The sequence below is a fragment of the Hemitrygon akajei genome, chromosome 6 (genome assembly GCF_048418815.1).
Source record: "Hemitrygon akajei chromosome 6, sHemAka1.3, whole genome shotgun sequence".
NCBI classification, from domain to species: Eukaryota; Metazoa; Chordata; class Chondrichthyes; order Myliobatiformes; family Dasyatidae; genus Hemitrygon; species Hemitrygon akajei.
In genome coordinates this window covers 41467453-41495180 of record NC_133129.1, presented here as the reverse complement: position 1 = coordinate 41495180, position 27728 = coordinate 41467453, and the positions used below count along the sequence as shown (strand labels likewise).

At 40.0% G+C, this 27728-nt stretch overlaps 2 protein-coding genes across 2 annotated transcripts in view; one reads left to right on the top strand and one right to left on the bottom strand.

Moving 5' to 3' along the window:
- The window catches only part of dmgdh (dimethylglycine dehydrogenase), a 113661-nt gene extending 107933 nt beyond the window's left edge, over positions 1–5728 (bottom strand). The window contains exons 1-2 of the mRNA XM_073048217.1: positions 5463–5728; positions 3841–4018 (exon numbers count right to left, since the gene is read on the bottom strand). Coding sequence (XP_072904318.1) covers positions 3841–4018; positions 5463–5602 — 318 coding nt within the window. The 5' untranslated portion in view covers positions 5603–5728. The remainder of the gene's footprint in view (positions 1–3840; positions 4019–5462) is intronic.
- Positions 5729–5892: 164 nt separating this feature from the next.
- bhmt (betaine-homocysteine methyltransferase) lies at positions 5893–20443 on the top strand. The gene is made up of 8 exons (XM_073048218.1): positions 5893–6045; positions 6755–6887; positions 7780–7898; positions 8447–8638; positions 13200–13347; positions 15643–15825; positions 18815–19043; positions 20197–20443. Exons 1-8 carry the CDS (start codon positions 5923–5925, stop codon positions 20387–20389), a joined length of 1320 nt encoding a protein of 439 aa, XP_072904319.1. The 5' UTR covers positions 5893–5922; the 3' UTR covers positions 20390–20443.
- The last annotated feature ends 7285 nt before the right edge of the window (positions 20444–27728 follow it).

The following is a 27728-nucleotide window of genomic DNA, read 5'->3' as shown; positions in this document are numbered from 1 at the left end:
GGGTGGGTTAGTGGGCGGAGGTGTTGATCAGCCTTGCTGCTTGGGGACCCTAAATATGTACTCATGTAACTGGATTCTTAATTTCCTCACTTGGAGACCCCCAGTCAGTTTGGATTGGCAACAACATCTCTTCTATGATCTCCATCTGCATAACAATTCTGTGTGCTTGGTCTCCTGCTCTACTTGCTTTACACTTATGACTGTGAGGCTTATGACAGTTATGAGGCATTATGAGGCAGCTCCACTGCCATAGCTTGCTGATGACAACACTGTCATTAGCCAAAACAAAGGTGGTGTCAAACAAGTATATGGGAGGGAGATTGAAAATTTGACTGAGTGGTGCCACAACAACAACCTCTCACTCAATGTCAGCAAGAACAAGGAGCTGATTATTGACTTCAGGAGGAGAAAAACGGAAGTCCATGAGCCAGTCCTCATCAGGGGATCAGAATTGGAGAACGTCAATTTAAAGGAACTTTAAATTCCTCAGTGTTACAATTTCAGAGGATTTGTTCAGGGTCCAGCACGTAAGTGCCATTACAAAGAAAGCACGACAGTGCCTCTTCTTTCTTAGAAGTCCGTGACGATTCAACATGTCATCTAGAAGTTAGAAAACTTCTAGAGATGTGCAGTGGAAAGTATATTGACTGGATGCATCACAGCCTGGTATGGAAAAGCCTACAGAAAGTAGTGGATACAGCCCAGTCCATCATTGGTAAAGCCCTCCCCAGCGCTGAGCACACCTACATGGAGCACTGTTGCAGGAAAGCAGAATCCATCATCAACAACCCCCACTATCTAGGCTATGCTCTTTTATCACTGCTGCCATCAAGAAGGAGGTGCAAGAGAAGCAGAACTCACACCATCAGGTTCAGGAACAGTTATTACCCCTCAATGATCAGGCTCTTGAACCAGGGGGGATAAATTCATTCAACTTCACTTGCCTCATCACCGAACTGTTCTCAAAACCAATAGACATACTTTCAAGGATCCTTCATCTCATGTATTCAGTATTTTGAGAATCTCTATCAGTCAGAGTTGACCATGGCCGTTGCGTCCCAGCTGTCTAGATATGCAAGCCTGGCAGTACGAGAGCAAGCTGTTCCCATGTAGCAAGCATCTGATGAACCCAAAGGAATGGCAGAGACCAGCAGTGTCACAGGAGTTGCCAGTCAGCATGGAACTTTATGTAGGACTGCCCTAGGGGCTCCAGTTCCAGATTTTTCCCTCGGGGTATACCCATGAGTGGGTATAGCCACAAGGCAGCGAAGGTTTCCTTGTCCTAGATGAGCTCCCAACCATGGCTAATGAGCCCCATCTGCCCGAAGCAACTGGTTTTAATTTGCCAGTAACCTGTCTTTGCTCCTTCTCCTGTCAGTAGAAACTGTTCTGCTGGGCTTAGTAGCTAAGCCACATGTGAAGACCAGGAGCTGAATTTGGTTGTCAGAGGCTATTTGAGGTGCATGCCATTGGGAACATTTAATAAGTAGAGGGGTGTCCCCATTACCACCCCCAATATAACAACCTTTGTTATATTTGTTTGTACTTACTGTGAATTCCCACAAGAAAATGAATCTTAGGGTTGTATATGGTAACAGATATGGACTTTGATAATAAATTTACTTTGAAATTTGGTCCTAGCATGAATGCTACTTAGCCTCTCCCTGATGGGAGTGGGACAAACAGTCCATGAGCAGGGTCGGTGGGATCCTTCACGACGTTACTGGCCCCTTTCCAGCATCTTTCTGTATATATTTCCTTGATGGTAGGTAGGCTGGTACTAGTGAAGTGAATATCACTGTTTGCAACAGTTTTATTAACTTTTATTTAACCGCCATTGAATCATAGAAAACTACAGTATAAGAGGCCTTTCAGCCTTATGTCCAAGCCCAAGAAATTTTAGAATGCAGCAGAATATAGATTTAATTATATAAAGAATAGGAAAGAATCATTTAGCAGGTTATACACCAGTAGATACATTATATATACTACACTAAGAACAGTTTGGCACATGTGGAGTAACTTATCCTGAATAAAACAAATACACAGGCTATGGTAGAAAAACATTTTTTTTAAAAGTTTACAATAATACAATTTAACTGACATGTTTTATTAATTAATGATTTCATTAATAAAGTTAAAGTAGAAATGGGGACATTTAACATGCACATTCTGCACTAGAACACATTCTGCAAAACCGAAAAAGTAAAAATATCACATTACAATTTTCATTTGACATCAAAATAAATAGAAAATTTAAACTGTATATTTACAGTGGATCCACACATGCAATACAAAGTGCAATAAGTACAAAAGAATAATTTGAGGCATTACGGAATATCATAGTTTTTATATACATCAGTAAATAAAATTTCTGGACACAATTCCTTACAAAATCCCATAATATTTATGATCATCAAATCACGTGATTCCGTCGCGGAAGCCAGTTGTCTGCCGTTGCCCCATGATACCCCCTCCAAAAAAAAAAATGAGAAGTAGTTAACAGAAAACAATTATGATATCACTGGTTCCAGTTATCATATAGAATACTACAACTCCAGAATGTGGTTGAAAGCCTATCTCAAAAAATACAACGGCAAAAAAGTACAATTCAAATATCCCTCCTATCTCTCGCTCTTTCTTTCTGAGATGACTGTGCATCTTCCATACACTAACTCAGTAATACTTAATCCCCAAGTACAAAGCTCTGTCCCAGAGAGAAGATAAATACTAACACTAACAGTAGGTCAGATGGAAGATATGAATTGCTGAACGACTCATCCTTACCCTCATGTTTCTTACATGAACCCCATACTGATTGGCAACATATTTCAAGCATTATGCAAAACTTAAGCTTTTCCAGAATTCATTCTCACTTGAACCTGGCACACTGCAATGAAATAATTAGTGTGCACAATCTTTGGGTATTAAACTGGCATTTTGTATTTTACAGACAGTCTCAAGCACTCCATATCTATTGAAGTACTTTTTAATAATAGTCATGTGGTCGCAAGAAATGTAGTCATAAGAAAAGCAGCAGGTAGGTTGAAAACAGAAATGTTGCAATGACCAGATAAGCTAGTTTTAGGTTTCTCTTCTTGAAAATGTCACCAGTGCAATCTTCACTTCAATTTTGGAATGGATTTGTTTAATCCAAGAGGACACTCCTGGAAGTGCAGCACTCTTAAGACTTGTGCATGAAGTGTATTTGTGTGTTCATCATCTCTAAAGTAGGACTTGACTCATAGTGCAACCCTTCAGCTATCAGTTTGCATAAAGGATGTACTAGCTGGTTCACCCTGAGTTCTTGCGAACATTCACCCTTCAGCTATCATGACCAATGTAAAAGGATCAATTGCCTCTTGGCTGCTTGACTATACTTGCTGTAAAAACAAAATATCTGCTAATTTACTTGGACTCCTGTAAATGTATTTCATTACATATAATGGTGGGAAGATATTTGGGATGTGCTACAAATGTTAAAAGCACTGTGCGAAGGCAAAACCTTCTTCCCTGCAGTCCATCACTGCAATTCTGTTGGCCATGGAGTTATGGTTGATTATTTTCCTTCAACAGGCAGAAAATATAACAAATTCTCTAAAGGCAAAATACTGCAGATGCTGTAAATACGACATATAAAACAGAAAATGCTGTAAATACTCAGCAAGTTGGAGAGCTTCTGGGTTGAATGGACACTTTTTATTCTCACACTTTCTGTATGATCCACTGAGTATTTCCCATATTTTCTGCTTTATATTAGGTAATATTGATTTGAGACCTGCTAAACATGCTAGAAAGAAAATCCTGAATAGATTGAAAATTAATTGGCAATTTCCTTACCGCATGCCAAGTAGAACCAGCTGTTAACTCAGACTTCTCCAGCAAAACAACATCTTTCATCCCAGCTTTGGCAAGATGATAAGCCAAGCTAACACCGACACAACCACCTCCAATTATAACCGTTTCAGCTTTATCTTTCCACTTTTTCAAGGAGGATGAAGGTGGCTCATTTTCTTTCCTAGTTTACAAAGGGACAAAAGAATTAGTCTTGTATATTCAGTGTGGCAACTGTTCCAATTAATATGCTCCCAATTACACTTTGTTAGTAATTATTCTATTATAATACATGTACATAAGCGTATACCCTCAACTTGCTTTAAAAACTGTTGCTGCATGTTTACGCATAGAGAACTATAGAACATAAATGCCCTCCAACTCATCCCGTTCCTGCTGACTACATGTACAGTAGATATGCAGAAATGAACCTGGCACGTCGGTGCAAAAAGATGAGCAAGTCCAAGGAAGTAATGACTGTTGACAAAAGTTCATACCTGATCAATTCACAGTCTTGGATTATCTCTACATACTTCACAGAAACATCCAATGGTTACAGCACAGACAGAGGCTATTTGCTCCATAATCCTTTTAGGAAATCCCTTTAGCAATAAGCAATCTTGTCAGCCCCACTCCTCAAACCTGTTCTCCATTGCCCGGTACTTTCCTTTCAGAAACTTATCCAGCTCCCTGCTGAACACTACAATTGCACCTACCTCCATATTAGCCCTGAAAAGGCAGGCTTTATTACTTTCCCTCATATCATTTTTGCACCTTTGGCCAATTATCTTCTTTGTATGTCTCCTTGATCTGGAATTACCATTAACGGAAAGCGATTTTCTGTCTCACTTTCGTTATCCATTCTGTCGTTATCCTTCATGATTATAGGTGGCCGCCACAGGACTCCAACCCTATCATCCTGGAATAATTTTGTTAAATATCTTTGGCACTCACTCCGTATCTTTTACTGTTTTCCCACGGGAGACAATACTTCAGTGGTGTACCTCATACCTACATTCATAAAAACAAGGATCCCGTGTGCGAACAAGAGAAAATCTGCAGATGCTGGAAATCCAAGCAACACACTCAAAATGCTGGAGGAACTCTGTAGGCCAGGCAGCATCTATGGAAAAAAGTACAGTCGACGTTTCGGGCCGTGACCCTTCGTTTGCATTTTAACTACATCCTCAATCTAGCCTGCCACTTTCAACTATGAACACATGACTCCGTTTCAAATCAGAATCAGATTCATTATCACTGATTTACCTGAAGTACAATTTGGTTTGCGGCAGCAACACTTTTCGAATTGTACTTTATAGTTTATTCTGCCTTTTCTCATTCTTCATTCCAGAACACTTCAGCATTAAATTTAACCCGCTCCCATCACCCATTTTAAACTCAACAGGCTGCCCCATTTAACTTTTCCGCACTTCACGTCAAGAGGTTAAATCCAAGAAAGTCAATATTTAAACGATCTAACATGCGCGCAGGTGAAAGAAAAACTGGCTTCAATATGGTCAGAATACTTTTTTGAAACTGATATGATCACGTCCACAAGATTATATACTGAGCTGTCAGAAACGGAACAGTTTCAGACGTGCAAAGGCAGGGTTTCAGAAAGCACTCACCCTTCCTTGGATGGTTTGGTGGGTGCTGTGCTGCCCACACAACGGGCAGGAATCCACTGGCAGCGTCCTGCTAAAGCTGTCTGTAATGGCAATTTTCGATGAAGAACTTGGACTTGAAAAGCTTTGAGTAACCGCGACATTGTCAAATACGGCCCGAAACAGAAAATAAATAATTAAATCTAGTTGCCTCTCAGCACCTCTAAAGCCTTCTGTCAAGCCGAAACTCTTCGTACCCTTGTCCCGTCGATAACTGGGAATACGCAAGAAGTGTCCACCAATCAGAGAACAGGAGACTGATATCTCCCGCCAATGAAAGAGCGGATCGTATCTGACCAATGATAGAAAAGCAAGGAGCACCAATGAGAGGGAAGCATGCCGTCTCCAGGATGCCGCAAGCCACCAATGAGAGGTTAGGGGTGGATCGCTGGCGTCCGCGTTACGTTTGGCGGTCTGTATAAAAATGTTTAAGGACCGAAGTTGTGCAGCGGAGATCGGTGAAAGTTCAAGTGGAATAAGGAGTGACACAATCGCGACTGACAAGATGCCACCTGTGGGACGCGACGGAAAGAGCACAGCATATAGAGTAACATCTTTATGTCGTTTTAAGATTGCTTTCTTTGCCTAAGTTGTCACCTTGTTAACGTTGTCAATGATGGATCTGTTGCTTTTTTTATAGGAAGAAATGCCGTTGCTTTGGTGGACGAGTATCACTGCCGTGGTGTTGCGATTCCCTAACTCCAGCGTTTCCTTGACGCGTCGCGACACCCCTGGGCCGGGCGCGGTGCTTGCACCCTCCCGTCCTCAGCCACGACACCTTCACTAGAGAGATGCACTTGGCGCAGATAATTGCGCGCCGAATAAAGGCTGGCGTCAAGTCGCCCCAAGTGCGCATACTGAAGAGAAAGTTGTCTACTGCAGCAGGCTTTCTTGGGCAATTTATTTTGTTTTTAACTAACTTCATCTAACGGCCAGGATGATATTTTCTCTTTCACACTTACCGCAATGCAGCTTCGATACAATTACGGGCGGGTTTGCTAGTCCTGATCGTTAAAGGTTATTCGCGTTCCTGTTTACTATTTATTTATAAATTTCAATACTTTGAACACTTTCTTTACTATAACCAAATGACTGCCTAATGGGTGAATTCAGAGAAATTAGGTAACATCAATGGTGAGCCCAGCCCAGGATCTGGTAGATTACACAGACAACGTGCCTTTCTAAATTATGTTTAAACTCTAATATGTAAACTGTATATTGAATCATTATGGTTAAGATGCGACATTTTATTGTAGGGACTTCTGGAGCGTTTAGCAGCTGGGGAGATCATTATTGGAGATGGGGGATTTGTCTTTGCTCTTGAGAAGAGAGGATATGTCAAAGCTGGTCCCTGGACTCCAGAAGCAACAGTTGAGCATCCAGAGGCAGGTAAGGCCACAAAAGCAAAAGCTGACTTTAATACCAACTTAAAATACTTTCTGTACACTTTATCACACACGCTTCCTGTCATTTGGCAGGTCTAAAATCTTCAAAGCTGAAATCCAACAACATACTGGATAATACCACTGCGATTAGAGCACCAAGTTATCATTGTCAGAATAAAATAGTTCATTTTAAATGAACCCATTGGTTTGCTCTCCACTCCATCTTATTAAGGTGGTTGCTAACTTGCCAGAAGAACATTAGGGTTTAGTCTTCTACAGAATATTATTGGCTACATATCAGTGTTGAAGATTTCAAAAAGCTGACTATTTGCATCTCAAATTGAAAAATCCAGTTCCATGAATTTTTCAGTAGATTATTTGTTTAAAATTTATACCTGATGTACGTATTAGTTGACTTGCACACAACTATTTGAATTTCAGGAATTACAATTAATTTAATTGTTTAAAACACAAACTAACAGTTGTTTGTGACAAGTAAACTTGACAGGAATCATAAAAGCAAAAAAGCTTTTAATGAAAATAAAATTGAAATTTGCTCATCAATTAAACCTATTTCAGAAGAGATTTTTGAAGCATAATCAAAACTATAAACACACATAATTAATCCAGATTCAAATAGACTCTATCTACTCAACAAGGTAATTGGTTATCTTAATTATACTGGCAAAGAATTCTTTTATACATTACTTGATTAACACGCAATGAAATAATCATACCAGGATGTATTCTGATTTTTTTTCCCGCATAGTTGAAAGTAGCATTAACCAATAAATAATTTTATCTAAATTACTTAATGCTATAAAACTGAATAGTCAGTTAATCTTTTTAATGTGGTAGTAATTAAAGTAATTTAACATTATTTTTAACTTTTACAGTGAAGCAGCTGCACCGTGAGTTCCTCAGAGCTGGCTCCACAGTCTTACAGACATTCACTTTTTATGCAAGTGAAGACAAGTTGATGAACAGGGGAAATTACGTGGAGGAAAAAATTACAGTAATATGAATTTGTTTAATTTGTTACTTATCTACAAGTTTCTGGCCACTATGTAGATATTAAATAATGTAATTGTAGACTGTTTAGGATATTTATCATAAAATATTTTCCCTTCAAGAATTTGTATTTAAATGCCAATGTTAACATAGAAAATGTACCACTGTGTTTTGCACATGTAATTCAGTAGAGTCAAAGAATGTTTTTGGAGGGGTGAATCAAATCTTGATAGTGAAATTAAGTGGTAATTAGGTGAGAGCAAGTTAAAGATATTTCAGAACCTGGGAGCAATGTGGCTAGAAGTGCAGGCATAAACAATGGAAAGAAGGGCAGGGAATATTCAAGAGGAGCAGCATCTGGGACCAAGAGTTAGATGACTGGAAGGTGTAATATGACAGTATAAAATGGAAATGCTTACTGAACTATTTCTCAGATTTTTGTGCATAAGGCTTTATATTGACTTAATATACAGTGCAATGTTTTTGTCATAACATCTATAATTCTGTACTGTCTGGCTTTTTAAAGCAAATTAATTTATTTTCTTCATTCAGGGCTCTAAAGTGAATGAAGCTGCGTGTGATATTGCTAGGGAGGTAGCTAATGAAGGAGATGCCCTGGTTGCTGGTGGTGTCAGCCAAACTCCATCTTACCTCAGCAACAAAAGTGAGATTGATGTAAAGGCAATCTTCAGAAAGCAACTGGATGTTTTTGTCAAGAAGAATGTGGACTTCCTTATTGCCGAGGTATGCAGTCTTTCCACTTAACTAGTTTCTGAATGTTTACCTTCTTTAACAATAAAATGCCAATATGTTGATACTGCATATTGCAACAATGCAAGTTACTTGGATGACTTTTAACATACTCATTTTATCAACTTTTTTGTTGGAAAGTGCCTAACAAATCCTAATTACTTGACCATGTGAATCGTGCTTGGTTGAATAATTGCAGACTGCTGCAATTATTCCTGCATGAGGATTGCATTTTCTTTCTAAGCAAGCAAGTGATAAAGTATCTTTCAATAATAACTAAAGCTCTTATTCCCATTCTTGGTAAGTACACATCAATTTCTTGAGCCAGAGTCCGGGTATTTCTGCTTAGTAGTGGTCATTACGGTTTTATAAACAGCGGCTAATATTTTCCTCTTTATTCAAAATTCAAAGTGCTGCTTCTACTGTTTATTTGTAGTTCACTAACAATCGTGGCTTAGAATGCGGTTTCATTTTATATTTTAACTAAAAATTGCAGCCAGTCACCATACACCTTAACACTTCCTAAAAGAAGTTAACAAGCTACTTAACCAGTATATAAATATTAAAGTTTCAGCTGTGAAGTGCACAATATTTGTGTAAAATGGCTTAACGAAGATTGAGAAAAGCACAATTTAGTGGCCAAGCACTGCAGGTATTGATTACCTTGGATTGAAGCACCAATCAGATTGTTGGTGAGGGATGATCATCCCAAATATTCTAAGAAGTAAACAAGTGTGACAGTAACCTACTGATGAAGAGCTCTATCAACTATTTGAGGACCCAACAGGAGGTCCCGGAAATTAAAGAAGAGTGCAAAGGTAAGGTGAAAATATTGCTATAAAATAGAACAGGCCATAGATGGACATGAAGAAAATTAATTATTAAAATAAATGCTGGAACTGCTTCATTAATGCAGAAAAATGTCAGAAATGAAGCAGCAATCTTTGCTTAATTGCATTGACTGAGGTATGAAAATAAATATTTTTAAAAATTCCTTTTTTTATGTGCCCACATTACCATCTCATGCTCTCCTGTTTAAAGGCAATCCCCTACTTTATAGAAGGGCATAACACGGAGCACTATGATCAGACACCACTCGCTACACACAAGCAAGGTAATAGCTGATTTAATCGGGAAGGTGAGTCTGCAGAGTGTTGGAGTTTGGAGGGTATGTACTAGATTACCATGGTCATGATGTAGATGTTGGCTGTGTAGGCATAGAAGGGCTGTTAATGCACTTCTTTGTTTGCCCTGACTAATTCCTGTGAAAGGTGATCTGCAGCAATCAAAAAAATTAATTGCCCTTAGTGCAATCATTTTGTCATGAATTGCACTACTTCATGATGGAGATATTGTCTCAGCTGGATTTAAACAAGTCCAGGCATTTTGGTTTTGTATAGCCAGGATCATTCCAATCATGGAAACGTATATAGAGATGGAACTATTCTCAAATGGACAATTGTACTTAAGTACTGAATGTCCCATTTTCAAGAACTCACTGGTTCAGTAGATGCAACTGAAGAGCATCACTTGACCTATCTCCCATTGGATCAAGCTGATGCTGAGGAAGAAGGGCAGAATGGCTTGCGTGTCAGTTAATCAGCCAGTGGATGCATGAAAGGCGGCCCCATCTGCTCATTATTAGTATCCTGAATGCTGAAGATTTGTTTGCCTTGATGCACAATGCCAGAAGGTCAGATTGTGTATAACATCTGGCAGGATTGGTTCTGTGTCAAGCATGCATAACAATGCCAACAGTAGAAAAAGTAGGAGCTCCTTGTGAACATTCCCATTGCTATTATGGGAGGTGAGCTCCAATATATATGTTCACAGTTGGATTCAGCAAGCACAGAGAACTTTTGCAGTTAGCTATAAAAGGCATTCAGAAAGTCAGGTGCACCAAATGAGCGCAATGCAAGCAAATTCTCTAAACTGTCCTTTCAAAAAGAAAAGAATGAGGCATTATTTTTCATCTTTTCTATTTATCCATTAAAATTACTGAGAGTGAAAGGTGAATTTACCACCTCCCTGTCTAGGGAAGTTCTTGGGCTCTCCAAGAATTAGGAATTCACTGGGTCTCATGTAAATTTTAAAGGGCTGAGGACTGATTAGTCAGCCAAACATTTGAAGGCAAAGGTAATTGATCCTGAAGAAGATTGTCTATCTTTGCTCTAAAGTCTTAAAAATCCCCTTCAAACTTCTTTGAAGAGCTTTTTCTCTTGAAATAGGAGAATGGAAGTCCCCTTGCAAACCAACCAATTTCAATGTAGGATCAAGGCAGCTTTTGCCCTTATCCTTCAGAAGAAGGGGTCACTCACCTTCCCTTGCAAGTCGAGTCCAATGTTTGACTTGCATGGTTTAGTTGACAATGCGCACACTATGATGTATCTGGTCATAGTGTGGCTCAGCTGGAATTCTTGTTTGTGTTGTAAGCAAACATAAACCAGTTATTATTGTGAAGAGCTGCGCTCCAGGAATGAAGCTTAAGGAATAGTATAGGGGCAATCAGTTGGCACAGAACTAATGAATGTGGAGCTATCAATCGTTGTATAAGAAAGAATATCTGTGACAATGATGTAGGCAGTGATTTGTCTATATTCACTGCACTGGTGGACAGAATAAATTAGTCTGCCTCAAATGGGGAGCAAGGACAAACATTTGTTTGCAACATGAGGAACCCTGCACCTCAAGCACCAAACAATTAAATAAAATGTATTTGTTTTTACCATCATATAACCTGCTGTGTTCATTGTGCAAGAAAAATAAATTTCGTTTTTACTGTGAGTGGCTCCTGGTAGTTGATTCATGTGTCCTTTTTGGTATGTATTGAAAAATCAGATCTTTGCTCATTTGGTGATAATTGCCAGTTGTTGAGCATTCCTTAATACACTTAGCAGACAGCTGGCATCATCCTTTATCATATCCTAATGCATTTATGTTACATTGGAGCTACTACATGATATCTCAATCCATTAGTACCACAGCTACCTTTCTTTCACCTTTATCCTACTACAGTTACTTTACCAAAGCAGTTTGCCATAGTTGTTAAAAAGTCACCCCTTTTAGGAATGCAGTAAATGTCCATTCTTTTCAAACTTTTAAAAAATCCAGTTAATTAGTTGCTATTAATTTAATTGCACTTTCATCGAATACTTTGGCTTGTGTTCTTTCTAATGTAAATACAGTATTCCAAGTAGATCCACAAACAAACTATTTCTTCTGAATCAAAATATGATTTTATTCAATAAGATGGTCTGGAAGAACAAGCTAATAATGATAACCTTTTAAAATAATCACAAGAAACAAAGAGTACATGTTGGACCATAATACAAAATACATTTTTCAAGTTCTGTAAAATATGGAAATGGAAATCAAAGAGTTTTTAAGCAAAACATTTCAAATTGTAAGTTACTGTATACAACACCCTGTGGCCTTTTCCCACCACCCTTCCATGTTATCTATCCTTCTGCTGAAACAGCAATGTACTTGTGCTCCTTTCACTGGATTCTGGTTACAATGTGGACTTTTCTAGATACGGGAAAACCAGAGAGTGGGTGACAGCTTACAGTATGTCTCTGTCCAGCCTGTCAGAACATTGAGCTCATACGAAACACAGACTGCTGGAGAAACTCAGTGGATCTTGCATCTCCAAATTTGCCTGTCATTTTAATTTTCCATCTGACTTCAATTCAACTTTAAACTTTAATTTCTGCCACTCGAGCTGCACTATTTATGATAGTCAATTGACCTATTGAGCAGCATACCCTTGGGAGGTGGGAGGAAACCAAAGCACCAGGGGAAATCCATATAATCATGAGGAGAATTTGCAAACTCCACACAAATGATGCCCAAGGTCAGTATCACATCTGCCGCCTGGAGCAATGCGACAACAGCTGTTTACTGTGTGATTCAATCTCCCTCAGTCCCCTCCATATTCCAGTGCTTTTTCTTTCTTCTCCCAGTTTTCACTTGAAATTTGTTTCATTCTAATTTTTTTTGTCAGATGGTATTTTTGCCAAATATTTTGCTGTTCATAAATACTGCATATTTTCTGTATTTAACACAAAATGTAAATTACTGTTAAGTGGTATTTACATACCACAGAGATGATAAGCGAGGTTAAGCAAACCTGGGAAAATCATTTTTATATATATAAATTAGAGGAGATTAAAATTAATTCCAAGTAGAATATTAGTATTTCTAAGGTTCTTTGTCCTGTTACAAAGAGCTGAGAAGTAAAACCTTTTACATTTACTCAACTATACTTTTAGTCACTTGTGTGTTTTCTGCCTTGGGTCATAGAAAAAGTTCCAGATAAATAATTTGACCTATCTGTTTCAATGCATTTTTGCATTTGAGAGATAGAAACATTTAAACTAAGTGCAGATGAATTATGTAATGCTCTCCTTAACATTCTGCTTGCAACTAACCTTTCACTAACATCAGCTGGGAGGAAAGTACGAGCCGTAGGTTTTTGTGGGACTATTTTGTAATTGGAAGCTTGATCCTGGGCAAGTCAGATTTGTATATTATGCCCTGTTGCTCTTCCTTGCAGTATTTTGAACATGTGGAGGAAGCAGAATGGGCAGTCCATGTTATGAAGGAATCCGGCAAACCAGTTGCTGCCACCATGTGCATAGGTCCAGAGGGTGACCTGAATGGAGTATCAGCTGGGGAATGTGCTGTCAGACTTGTGAAGGCAGGTAAGACAATTCCCCAAACTTTCCTTTTGGATAAAGAAGCTATTCCCAATATTGTTCTTGTATATTTTTCTGTTTTTATATAGTTTATTAAATACTTTCATTTTAATTTTCTGGAAATTTATGACAATGCACAGGCTTTGTCACCAGTGCTTATACTAAAGCACAAAATTGCATCCTTATAATATCTTATTTGTGAAGAATTTGGCTAACAATGTATAAATTACTATCTAGGGCAAAGCTTGAAATTCTCAAATCAATTAGGTAATACTGGCCGGGTCATTACATTAAATTGTATTCAAATGGGATCATCCGTCTAGAAAATTGCAAGGTTCCAGATCAACAGCAATTCACTTTTCCTTTCTGGCTGGAATCCACCAAAACAGCAGAAAATGCCACTGTGGCACAACCAGACTAGCCCTTCCTAACCACAATACCTTCTCTGGTTAATTTTAATTGACTGCATTTGGCTGGTGCAGTTGTACGGAGCCAACAATCATTCTTTAGCCAGATAATGCTTCTGATTGGACAAGTCAGAGAGTGATGAAGTCTGTATTCAGGTAAATTTTAATACACAAAATTCAGTCCCTATGCTGGAAATGCCTACACTGGCTCCTCAGAGTTACAGTTTCCCATGTGGTTTAATACCAGAGGGAGTGCTTGAAAGTAAAATGGGGTAAGTTCAAGGGGGATATGAGGGGTGTTTTTTAACTCAGAGTTGTGGGTACCTGGAATGTGCTGCCTGCTATGGTGGTAGAGGCTAATATAATGGAGGCTTTTAAGAGATGTTTGGATAGTCACATGAATGTACATGAATGAATATGGACGTGGTGTAGGCAGGAAGGATTAGTGTTTGGTGTTTTTGATTTGCTTTTTAGCTGGTTCAGCACAACATTGTGGGCCGAATGGCTGTTCCCTCGCTGTACTGTTCTGTGTTCTATGTTTAACCTTTCTTTCTGTTGTGAAGAGTTCCTGCTTTGAATTCCAAGTTGCCCAGCTAAGATTCAAAGCCAACATTCGTAAATCTACTGAATAGATTTTTGATATAAAATTCCTGTTGCATAACAGACATCATGGGGCTACACAATTTGAATTTCACTGGCAACATTTCTACCAAAGTATCCCAGAGGCTAAGTTTTCTGCCCAAGTCCTTTATGTATCTGATTTGCTATATTGAAGAGTCACTTGAATAAAGAAATCATAACACTTCCCATGGTACCTACAGCACTCTTTCCACAATAACCAGACCTTGAAGTCCTCTACTGCCACTACTACGACCGCAATACAACTTTGCTGTCTGCCTTCTAAGAATAAATATTTCTTTGGCCTGTACCATGCTCCAGACACTTAGCAGAATCAGCTTCTTAATCAGTACATTATTCTAGCTAGATGGTTCATTGACTACTCTACCTATGCACTTCCAAGTTCTCACCTCATTTGGCACTTCAGTTATATACAAGAGAAAATCTGCAGATACTGGAAATCCAAGCAACACATACAAAATGCTGGAGGAACTCAGCAGGCCAGGCAGCCTCTTTGGAAAAGAGTACAGTTGACGTTTCGGGCCGAGACCCTCCAGCAGTTCTCAGTTACATACACAATTTGTTTGCTGGCAGGAGGGGAGTTTCACGGCTCACTGATACGCTACTGGGGAAAAGAATGCTGATTAGGATCAGCATGCTGTACATATTTTCAAATTTCTCCAACTCTTTAGATTAACTTTATTTGTCATGTATACATACAACATTGAAACACGCTGTGAGATGCATTGTTTGCATCATCATTTGTGTTGGGGGCATCCCGCAAGTGTTGCCACACTTCCGGTGCCAACGTAGCATACTCGGAACTTACTAACCCTAACTGGTATAACTTTGGAATATGGGAGGAGACTGGAGCACCTGAAGAAAACCCACATGGTCTCTGAGAGAATGTACAAACTCCTTACAGACTGTGGCATGAATTGATCCCTAAGCCACTGTAAAATGTTGCGCTACACTACCATGCCATTATTATCAAGACATTACTGCATTTCTTTGTGCAATTTGAACAGTTTGGCTAGTGACTAGAGAATGAAGTAGGTTGAGTTGTAGCACCAAAATATAACAAAATCATGATGACAAATTAGCACCAATTATTTATATTGCAGTCACTGGCAAAAGTGGTATTTCCATTTCCAGGTCATGAAGGTACTTGAATGTTTTATTTTAGATAATAGTTTGTATATATGATTTAAGAAATTTTGGTTAAGACTGCTAAATTTGGTTTCCGCTGCTAAATGTCCAAATTCTTACTTTTTAGGTGCTGACCTCGTTGGAGTGAACTGCCATTTTGATCCGACCACTTGCCTTAAAACTATAAGGCTTATGAAAGAAGGATTAGAAGCTGCAAATCTGAAGGCTTACTTAATGTTGCAGCCTCTTGCCTTCCATACACCCGACTGTAACAAGCAGGGATTCATTGATCTACCAGAATTCCCATTTGGTAAAGTTTAAATTTCTTTCTTCAAATTCCTTCTGACATGGTTGCAGATAAGACTGAAATGAGAACTAGGCCCTTTCCGATTGTCACTGCATCTCTATGTAGTTGAGGTGGGACAACAATCTGGAGAAAAGCGAAACAAGAAAATGTCAAGATCTTTGTTAGCAAAGCTTCCCTCATAGAAGCTCATCCAGAAGATAAAAATGCATCCATGATAACCTGGCCATTTTGATTCATGATTGGCTTTCCCATAGAAGACAGGGTAGTCATTGGATCTTATTCTAGCTGGAGGTCTATGCAAAAATGTAGATTGCAGCATTAGTAAGTTCGCAGATGATACTTAGATTGATGATGCTGTGGCAACACACAAAATGCTGGAGGAACTCAGCAGACCAGACAGCATCTATGGAAAAGAGTACAGTCGACGTTAAGGCTGAGGCCCTTCAGCAGGACTGGAGGAAAAAAGATGAGGAGTCAGAGTTAGAAAGTGGGGGGAGGGGAGGAAGAAACACAAGGTGATCGGTGAAACCGGGAGGGAGAGGGTGATGTAAAGAGCTGGGAAGTTGGTTGGTGAAAGGGATACAGAGCTGGAGAAAGGGGAATCTGATAGAGGACAGAAGGCCATGGAATAGAGTAAAATGGGGAGGAGCACCAAACGGAGGTGATGGACAGGCAAGGAGAGAAAGTGAGAGAGGGAAAGGGGATGGGGAATAGAGGGGAGGGGCAGTACTGGAAGTTCAAGATAGTGTGTAGGTAGTGTAGAACACTGTTAAAGGATACAGTGGGATAGTGGTAAGCTGCACTTGTAGACCAACCTGAGTTTTATAAGCCTTCAACATAACTTTCTGACTCTTAAAGCTAAATCAACTAATAAAGGCAAGTATGCCATAGGCCAGGGATGGCCAACCTATGTCGCACGCACCAAAAGTGCCACATTGGATGATTAGAAGTGGCGCATTGCACCCCGGTGATAATAATAAAAAAGTAAGCCTACTCATGCAAAAAGTATTAACCAAAAACCGATTTGTAGAAAAAAAATCCGTAACGGGAATTCAAGCAGCTTAGAGCTAGAAATAGGTTTTACTGAGAATAAATCTAAAACTTAGTAATTATTTTAGCGATTTTACTATCTTGTGCAAATCTTTTGGAGAATGTTATCTTCTTTCACATTAATTTGTAGCTCCATTAAAGCAATGATTGAAGGTTTTGGAGAGGGTGCAGAAGAGGTTTACCAAACTACTGCTTGGATTAGAGAGCATGTGCTCTAAGACGAAGTTGGAGAAAAAAAGCTAGAGCTGTTTTCCCTGGAGAGGCAGAGGCTGAGGGTGGACTGGTAGAAGTTTATTAGCTTGAGAGGTAGAGAGAGATAGTCAGTAAAACTATTACTAGCGGACATGAACTAAAATGAGAGGGGGTAGCTTTAAAGGAGCTATGCAGTAGAGGAATTATTTACAGAGTTGTAGGTGCTTCAAGTGCACTGCCAGAGGTCATGTTGGAGGCAGATACAAGAGAAGTGTTTAAGAGGCTCTTAGATAGGCATATGATGGAGGGATATGGATAACTTTTGGCACAAAGAATTAGTTTAATTAGGTGTCATTAGCTTAATTACTTCTGCACAACATCATGGGCCAAAAGTCCTCCCCTGTGCTTTACAATTCTGTTATACAGAATGTGTTCTGTCAGTGAGCAAACTAATTATTTTGTCAATGGCTAAAACTCACAGGGTTCTAATTATCTAAGTTGATGTCCAATAAGTATCAGTAAGTTTGAGAGCATGAAATTTGGAAATGTTAACTGAATTTGGGAATGTCCTTGTATTTATTTTAGTCTTTACCCAATGCTACCCAGTCAGTAGTACAGTGATAATGTGTTATTTATACCTTGTCCTTTCTACCTAACTTTGGATTGCTCGCTGTACTCTAAAAATACCTGATAATCTGGTTCTGAGACTTACTGCTAGTCCTTGGATTCTAAATCTACCAATGATCTACCGGCACTTGAGGCACAAATTATGTACAGAAGGTCACTAGGTTTATCATGCCCAGTTGGATCAAAGCCAATGATCTCTCATTACCACAAATGTTTTTAGTGCTATCATTTTCTTCTTGTTATATGGTAGACTGTGTCTATATTAATCTTGTTAGTCCAAGCAAAATGTCTCCCTACATTGCTTACATATTTAGATGTGGATCATTCAGTAAAAAGTTGAGAATTTGACATTCCAGTCCCAGTGGGTTTCTTGGAAGAAAGGCATTAAAATGTAGCTGATTAGTAATGATTTTTGTACCATTTACACATGTCAATGACAAAAAGCAAAGGTATTCATCTGATTTTTTTTAAGGTGAATGTGGAAGGCTTTGCAAATTTTGTATTCTAACACATGACTAGACAAAAATGTAGAAAAGAAGTACCTAAATTTCTTTGAAACATAGCCAGGATTATACCTTCTGGTATTGACCCATTGGCATTTTCAAGATTAATGCTGAAGGTGAATGTAAACATCAGTAAGGTTTCCATTTCTAGTGTCCACATGCTATTAAAAGGATGAAGCTGATATATCTCTTGTTTTGGATCTCTTCTTCGGTGTATGCATTCTCATAGGTACCACCACTATGGTGTACTGTCCACCAGAATTGGATGAATGGAAAGAATTTTGCCACACTGCAATCAGAAACTTAAAAGCTAGATATTAGTTGCCAGCAAAAGCCATCCTTCTTAGTTGCTCCAACATCGTGTGTGTGTGTGTGTGTGTGTGTGTGTGTGTGTGTGTGTGTGTGTGTGTGTGTGTGTGTGTGTGTGTGTGTGTGTGTGTGTGTGTGTGTGTGTGTGTGTGTGTGTGTGTGTGTGTGTGTGCGTGCGCCCATGTCATTAATAACCATGTCTGAGTTTCCTTAGTGTTAAGGATCAGATATTTTAGCACCAATGGACACAGTATATGGCATAAAATTTGTAGAAAAATGACTTATAAATTTCTTTTTCTTTCTTTTAAAAGCTCTGGAGCCACGAGTTCTCACCAGATGGGACATTCATAAATATGCCAGGAGTGCGTACAACCTGGGAGTCAGATACATTGGAGGCTGCTGTGGCTTTGAACCTTATCATATTAGGGCCATAGCTGAAGAATTGACAGCTGAGAGGGGCTTCCTTCCTGTAGCTTCAGAGAAACATGATGCCTGGGGAGGTGGTCTTGCCATGCATACAAAGCCTTGGGTGCGAGCAAGGTACGAGAAATTTCCTGTGTTATATATCTCACACAATCTATTGGAAATAATTTCATACAAAATATCAGACACCAACTTTCTTTTATTTTATTTCATACCTTTAATCAAATTTTGGCAAAGTTGAGTAAACCTATTCAACATTCTCATTACTTTGATACAAATTCTGAGGCAAAAATTACAACAGCAGGGCTCAAAAGTAAATTTTCAATTCTCAATGATTCAGTCAATAACTTTGCAGCATTTTGTCTTTTTCAAATACTTTTACTGAAATACTGTAGGGTAACAACATTTTTAAGGTACCTGTTATGTTTTGTAACTTCAAACCATTAAATTAATTCAAAGGAAGACATGGGCACTTGAAACGTGAGTCTAACTTTGTGTTTTACTTTAAGCAAGGCGTGCATGTATCATGTGGTAACATGATGATACATGCAATAGACGTTTTTTTTGGCATATAATAAATTGTATAAACAACAAGACAGTGTCTATACTTCATTAGGAGTTTGAAGAGATTTGCTAGGTCATCAAATCAATACACTCAAAAACTTGTATAGTTGTACCGTGGAGAGCATTCTGACAGGCTGCATCACTGTCTGGTATGGAGGGGGGGTGGGGGGGGTCTACTGCACAGGACCAAAAGAAGCTGCAGAGGGTTTGTAAATCTGGTCAGCTCCATCTTGGGTACTACCCTACAAAGTACCCAGGACATCTTCAGGGAGCGATGTCTCAGAAAGTCAGCATCCATTATTAAGGACCTCCAGCCCCAGGGCCTGCCCTTTTCTTACTGTCATCATCAGGTATGAGATACAGAAGCCTGAAGGCACACACTCAGTGATTCAGGAACAGCTTCTTCCCCTCTGCTATCTGATTCCTAAATGGACATTGGACACTACCTCGCTTTTTTTTAATACTTAGTATTTCTGTTTTTTGCATGATTTTTAATCTATTCAATATATGTATTCTATATAAAGTATACTGAGTAAGATTTATTTATTTATCTATCTATCTTCTATATAATGTTTTGTATTGAACTGCTGCTACTAAGTTGACAAATTTCACATCACGTGCCAGTGATAGTAAACTTGATTCTGATTCTGAAATTGTGCCTGGTTCCTCACTAATATTAAAGCATTTTCCATGAATTGCTTTACAGAGCTCAGCAGGCATATTGGGAGAATCTAAAGCCTGCATCTGGCCGACCATATTCAGCTTCCCTTTCAAAGCCAGACAGCTGGGGTATGACCAAAGGACACACTGACCTAGTTCAACAAGTGGAAGCAACATCTGTCAAGCAGTTGAAAGACGTGTTTGAGAAGCAGAAGAATTTTTCTGGAGTGGTAGCTTAATGTTCTGTGCAGACAGAAATACTAAATATGTGAATAAAACTTTGATCCATTGAATATTATTTTGTATTTTATTGAGTTTATGTATATAGTGAGGTTTTTTTTTGCCTTCCTGATTCCAGTATAAAACGCTGGTTGTGTTCCTGTTGTAGAGGTCTGAGAAACACCACTGTCTCTAATCTGCGTTTGCTTAACCACATAGTAAGCTTTAATGAAGGATTGCGTGGGCAAAAGGACAAGTCACATTACAAGGACTTGAGCACTTCAGCGAGTCTTCAATAAACCCTCCACTACTTGGCTCCTTCTGTCCGCCATCCTTTACCCCTTCTCAGTCTCACCCCCTTATCCTCTGCTCTGCATACTGGCTATATTTCCACTCCGCTCTCAATTCTGATGCAGGGGCTTGTTCTGTGAGAGGCGTGTGACCTCCCTCATCCTTCCCTCCACCACATATTCTGCTTGACCCTCCAATTTCCTCCAGCAGTTTGTCTTTTGCTCATTTCAATAAAGTTTTGTTGAGCTTTCTTCGAAAACAGGGTTAGAATGTACTTCCAACAAGGGTTAAGAGCATTTATTTTTAAATACGAGAGATGTCATTTTTGAGATCTGCCCTTGGCATCTGTCACTCAGTTCTAGGCTGCTATCTGTAATCCCTGGCCACCCCAGGGCAAAATGTATAGGTATGAAATTCTATTAGCTAGTACTGGCAGAGGGGAAGGTGCTTTTAAACCTTGTTTTCTGATCTTACGTTCTCACATGATGGTTTACTGGGGGAAGTAATAGGCAGTTTTATGGCTGATGATTTTGCAGTTTAAAAGATTACTGAGAACTGAAAAGTAAATGCTCTGTGTATTTAGCCTATTCTGGAAAAAATGCAAAACTTCCGCTTAATCAATAAATTCTAAGACCACAAGACGTAGGAGCAATCTATTCTGCCCAATTCTCCTCTTCTTCCCTCCACCCCCATTGCATTTGAGCCCTGACTAATCAACCCTCTCACTGTGGTACTATTCTAGTGGGTGAGTTTCTATAAAATGTACCACCATGCTACTTTGAACATATTTTCTACTAATTTTGGGTAGTGGAAGTGGACACATGTTGCACAGGTTTAGTGAAAAGGACTCCTAAGCACATGTTAACTGCGTATAGAGTGCTTTCAAGGAAAATTTAAAGTGAAAAGATATACATACATGAGGGGATTCCGCAATTTAATATAGGGACAATATCACTGTACCAAATTTAAAATTGCATCTACATCGCCAAGAAGGCTGGCATTCTTAAAGGGTTTTTATGTTGTATACAGTTTCTCCTTGGTGACTGGAAGGCCTATTCCACAGCACTAAAAACATTATTCCATGTTTTCGCTGGTAACTTAGCAACCAGCTTACCATATTCATCTTTCTTTTCATGATTCTTTTCTCCCGAACTCAGTCATAATTGGAAGTATTTTGTATATATAGTTTCCTAATTAAAGCTTCCTCTTATCTGGTTCATGACTAGCACAGAGTGCTTTACCCAAAATGGGAGAAACAGTGAATGACTGCTAGTTTAGTTGCCTTAAAAGGAAATTCAGAACTTAAGGGGAAAGTAGCACTTCAGCTTGTTAGGACTTGGATTCAAATAGCATTCACTCAGTTTGAAGCAGCCTGTACACAGAATCCTGAAATGATGTTGTGAATCAGAGGCCCTACGTATATGTTTGGCCCTCACTTCAATTTATACAGCATTTACATCTCACTTGATGAAAGGAAGATCTTTGATCAAATTAGAGTAAATGAATCCTGAGAAGGTGGAGATGTGCAGCCCAAATATAGCACTTACACTGAGAGATCTCTGCAAAATACTTGAGTCAGCAGTGCTGAGAAGTAGTGAAGAGCAAACAACTACATTTGATAAGTGCAGTTGTGTTTAGCTTTGAGTAGAATGTTCAGCTAGTTTTCCAAAGTGCACTTTTATGACTCTGTACAAAGGTTTCCCTAGCTTTTAAGTGGTATTCAATATTCCTGAGGATCTTGTAGTTAGTGAGTTCATGGAAGGACAAATTAGATTCCCTCATGAAACTGCACCTCTGAGTTCTGTAGTAACATTTACTTAATGTGACTGGGAGATAGTGATGTACCATCAATAACTCTCGGAGAAGGGAGGTGAACAATAGGCTTTTATTAGCAGCAAAAAGGGAGCACGAAATCTCGGAGACTGAGGGAGGAGCAGTGCCTCCAATCGCCTTTATACAGGGGTCTGTGGGAGGAACCACAGGAGCAGTCAGCAGAGGGGCGTGTCCAGACAGGTATACATAGTTTACCACAGATAGTTCACTGGATGCTTACAAAATGACCTAATATTTGGTATTAATCTACTTCTGTAAATGAATGCAAAGCTGCAGCACATTTCAAGAAGGACAAACAGAGTGCAGATATGTACCATGATCTATTTTCCTAATAAGTCTTATTAAAGGTTCTAACATAATGGGTCTTTTAAATATGCCTAAGCACCAGAATGGTATCAATACCATGAGTGTGTGCACGTGGCATGAATGCTGTGAGTCAGAGTCTGGTTTAATATCACCGACATACACATGCCATGAAATTTGTTGTGTGGCAGCAATACATTGCAATATATAATAATAAAAATTACAGTAATTATATACTGTGTATATAAAAAAAGTTAAATGGAAGGTGCAAAAAGAGAAAAGTAGTGTAGTGGTCATGGGTTTAATGTCCATTCAGAAATCTGATGGCAGAGGGGAAGAAGCTATTCCTGAATTATTGAGTATGTGCCTTCAGGCTCCTGTACCTCCACCCTGATAGTAGCAATGGGAAGAAGCTGTGTCCTGGGTAAAAGGGGTCCTTAATGTCAGGGGTTGGCTTTCTGAGGTATTGCCTGTTGAAGATGTCCTGGATGCTGGGGAGGTAGTGCCCGTGACAGAGCTGGTTGAGTTCACAAATTTCTGCAGTTCATTTAGATCCTGCGCAGAGAGCCCCCTCCCCCCCCCCCCACCGCCACCATACCAGATGGTGATGCAGTCAGTTAGAATCTTCTCCATGGTATATCTGTAGAAATTTCTGAGTATCTTTGGTGACATACCAAATCTCCTCAAACTCCAAATGAAATATACCCGCTGTCATGCCTTCTTTGTAGCTGCATCGATATGCTGGGCACAGGATAGATCCTCAGAGATGTTGACACCCAGGATCTTGAAATGGCTCACATTTTCCACTACTGGTCCTGAGATGAGGACTGGTGTGTGTGCCCTTGTCTTACCCTTTGTAAAGTCCACAATTAATTCTTTGGTCTTACTGATGTTGAGTGCAAGGTTGTCGCTTCTTGGACCTTTGACCAACGAGTGACTGGGAGATCAGAAGCTTGAAAGGACGGAATCAGGATTTAACTCAGGTCCGCTGACCGAGTAGAAAAAGGCAGCAACTAGTGGCAGTTTTTACTCTTGGAGCTTTGACCAGTCACTGATCGGGAGATCAGAACCTTGAGAGGGGGGAATATCACTCTGGCAGCAACTCACGGTGGTTTTTTGGGAGCTCTGACCAACAACCATTCGCCATTTGGGATTGATCAACAGGAACAAATTAAAGGAAGGCAGGGGCAAGCACAGCGGCCATTGTTGGAGTGGTCAGAGTTAGAGTGGTGATTTTGAGGCCTTGGTTATTGAGGCTTCAGTGAAGAGAAGCTTAAGTCAGTGAAGGCAATAAAGAAAAGCTGTATAGGAGAGTTTTTCCCCTCCCTTCTTTACATTTATTGCTCAGCTAGGACAGCAGGGATGCCAGGAAGGATAGTGCAATACTCCTGTTGTGGGGTGTGGGAAGGCAGAGAGATCTTCAGTGTCCCTGATGACTACACCTGTGAGAAGTGCATCTGGCTGCAGCTTCTAACAATCCGCTGGAACTGGATGAACTCCAGATCATTCAGGAGGCTGAAGGAGTGATAGATAGGATGTATAGAGAGGTAGTTACATCCGAAGTGCAGGACACAGGAAAGTGAGTGACAGTTAGGGAGAGGAAAAGGGTGAAGGAGCCAGTGCCGAGTACCCCTGTGGCCATCCCCCCTCAACAACAGGTACATCCCTTAGGATACTGTTGGGGGATGACCTAACAGAGGAGAGTCACAGCCATCAGATCTTTGGCATTGAGTCCATCTCTGTGACTCAGAAAGGGAGCAGGAAGAAGAGGCATTCTGTGGTGATAGGGGAATCATTTGTTAGAGGAATGGACAGGAGGTACTGTGGGCAAGAACGAGATTCCCAGATGGTATGTTGCCTCCCGAGTGCCAGGGTCTGGGATATCCCGGATCGCGTGTTCGGCATACCTAAGTGGGAGATTGAACAGCCAGAGCTCGTGGCCCATGTATATAAAAGTGACATAGGTAGGATGAGTGACCGGGTTCTGCATAGGGAGTTCAGAGAGATATGTGCCAAGTTAAAGGGCAGGACCTTCATGGTTGGGATCTCGGTTGCTACCCATTCCAAGTACTAGTGAGGCCAGAACAAGGAAGATTATACAATATAACACGTGGCTAGGGAGTTGGTGTGAAATGGAGGGCATAAGATTTTTGGATCATTCGGCTGTCTTCCAGAGAAGATGGGACCTGTACAGAAGAGACCGGTTGCACCTGAATTGGAGAGGTACTAATATCCTAGAGGGAAGATTTGTTAATGCTGCGTGGTGGGGTTTATCTAGAGTTGCAGGAGCCAGAGTGCCAGAACAATTAGTGGAGACACTGTGGAAACAGATTTTGTTAAGACTTTAGACAAAGTCAGGGATCAAAAAGTTGAGCATGGTGCAACTAGTGTCCTGAGCTGCTTATACTTAAATGCAGGAAGAATCGTAGTACAGGAAGATGAGTGCAGGGCATGGTCAACACCTGAAATTGTAGCCACTAGTGAGACTTGGTTGCAGGAGGGGCAGGACTGGCAGCTCAGTATTCCGGGGTTCTGTTGTTTTAGACGTGACTGAGTGGGAGGGATTAAAGGAGGAGGGATGGCATTACCAGTCAGGGAAAATGTCCTGGTAGTGTTCCATCAGGACAGATTGAAGAACTTGTCTAGTGAGGCATTATGGGTGGAACTGAAAAATAAGATATGTATGACCACGTTAATCAGGCTAAACTACAGACCATTCAACAATCCTAGGGAATTAGAGGAATATATTTATAAATAGGTCACAGACTGTTGCAGGAAACATAAGGTTGTTATCGTAGGTGATTTTAACATTCCAGATATTGACTGAAAATCCCTTACTGTAAAGGAACACTTTGCTTCTAGTGACCACAATGCCATTAGTTTCAATGTCAATATGCAAAAAGATACTGTAGATCTGGTTCATGGGTTGAGATTCTAAATTGGATTAAGGCCAATTTTAATGGTATCAGAAATGATCTGGTAAGTGTGGATTGGAACAGGCTGTTCTCTGGCAAAGTGGGAGGCCTTCAAAAGTGAAATTTTGGGAGTACAAAGCTTCTATGTGCCTGTCAGAATAAAAGGTAAAAGATAACATGTAGGGAACCTTGGTTTTCAAGACATATTGAGGTCTTGGTTAAGAAAAAGAGGAGAGGCATAGCAGGTATAGGCAGGTAGGAACAAATGAGGTACTTATGGACTATAAGAAATGCAAGAGAACATTTAAGAAAGGAATCAGGAGGGCAAAAAGAAGGCATGAAATTGCTCAGGCAGACAAGGTGAAGGCGAATCTGTAGATATATAGAGAAGGATTCTATAGATATATTAAGAGCAACAGAATTGCAAGGGCCAAAATTGGTCCTCTGGATGACCAGAATGGGAATCCATTTGTGGAATCAATACAGATGAGGGAGATCTTAAGTTATTTTTTACATCAGTATTTACTCAGGAGATGGACACAGAGTCTGTAGCAGTGAGGCAAAGCGGCAACAACTTCATGGCCCCTGTACAGTTTACAGAGAAGGAAATGTTTGCTATTCTGAGGCAAATCAGGATGGATAAATCCCCAGGGCCTAACAAGGTGTTCCCTCAGTCCCTATGGGATGCAAATGCAGAAAATACCAAAGCCCTTGCAGAGATATTTAAATCATCCTTAGCGACAGGAGAGGTACCAGAGGATTGGAGGATAGCCAATGTTGTTCCACTGTTTAAAAGTCTTTAAGCATAAACCAGGAAGTTATAGGCCAGTGAGTCTGACATCAGCTGTGGGAAGGTTATTGGAAGGTATTCTAAAGGACCAGATACATCAGCATCTGGATAGACACGGACTGACTGAGGATAGCCAGCATGGTTTAAAGCATGGTAGGTCTAACCAATCTTATAGAGATTTTCGAGGAAGTTACCAGGAAAGTGGATGAGGCAAGGCAGTGGATGGTGTCTACATGGACTTGAACAAGGCATTTGGCAAGGTCCTGCATGGGAGGCTAGTCAAAAAGTTTCAGATACCCAGCATTCAAGATGAGGCAGTAAATTGAATTAGACATTGGCTTTGTGGGAAAAGCCAGAGAGTGGTAGTAGATGGTTGCCCTTCTCACTGGAGGCCTATGTCTAGTGGTGTGCCACTGGGATTGGTGTTGGGTCCTTTGTTGTTTGTCATCTATATCGATGATCCGGATGATTATGTGGTCAGCTGATCAGCAAATTTGCGGATGACAACAAGAGTGGGGATGTAGTGGACAGAGAGGAGGCGAATCATGGCTTGAAGAGGGATCTGCATCAAATGGAACAACGGTCTGAAAAATGCCAGATGGAATTTACAAGTGTAATGTTTTTCACTCCGGTAGAACCAATCAGAGTAGGCCTTGCACAGTGAACAGTAGGGCATTGAGGAGTGTGGTAGAACAAAGGAATCTGGGAATACAGGTCTATAATTCGGTGAAAGTGGCATCGCAGGTAGATATGGTTTAAAGAAAGCTTTTGGCATATTGGCCTTTCTAAATCAATGTATTCAGTTCTGGAGATGGGATATTATGTTGAAGTCGTATAAGAAGTTGGTGAGGCCTAATTTGGAGTATTGTGTGCAGTTTTGGTCACCTACATACAGGACAGATGTAAACAGGTTGAAAGAGTACAGAGAAAATTTACAAGGATGTTGCTGGGTTTGGAAGACATGAGTTATAAGGAAATAATGAATAGGTTAGGTGTGTACTCCTTAGAACACAAAAGATTGAGAGGGGATTTGATAGAGGTATACAAAATTATGTATGGTATAGATAGGGATAATGCAAGCAGGCTCTTTCCACTGAAGCTGGGTGGGACTGCAACAAGAGGTGTTGGGTTAAAGGTAAAAGTGAAAAGTTAAAGGGGATTGTGAGAGTGTGGAATGAGCTACCAGTACAACTAGTGCATGCAAGCTCAACCTCAATGCTTAAGAGA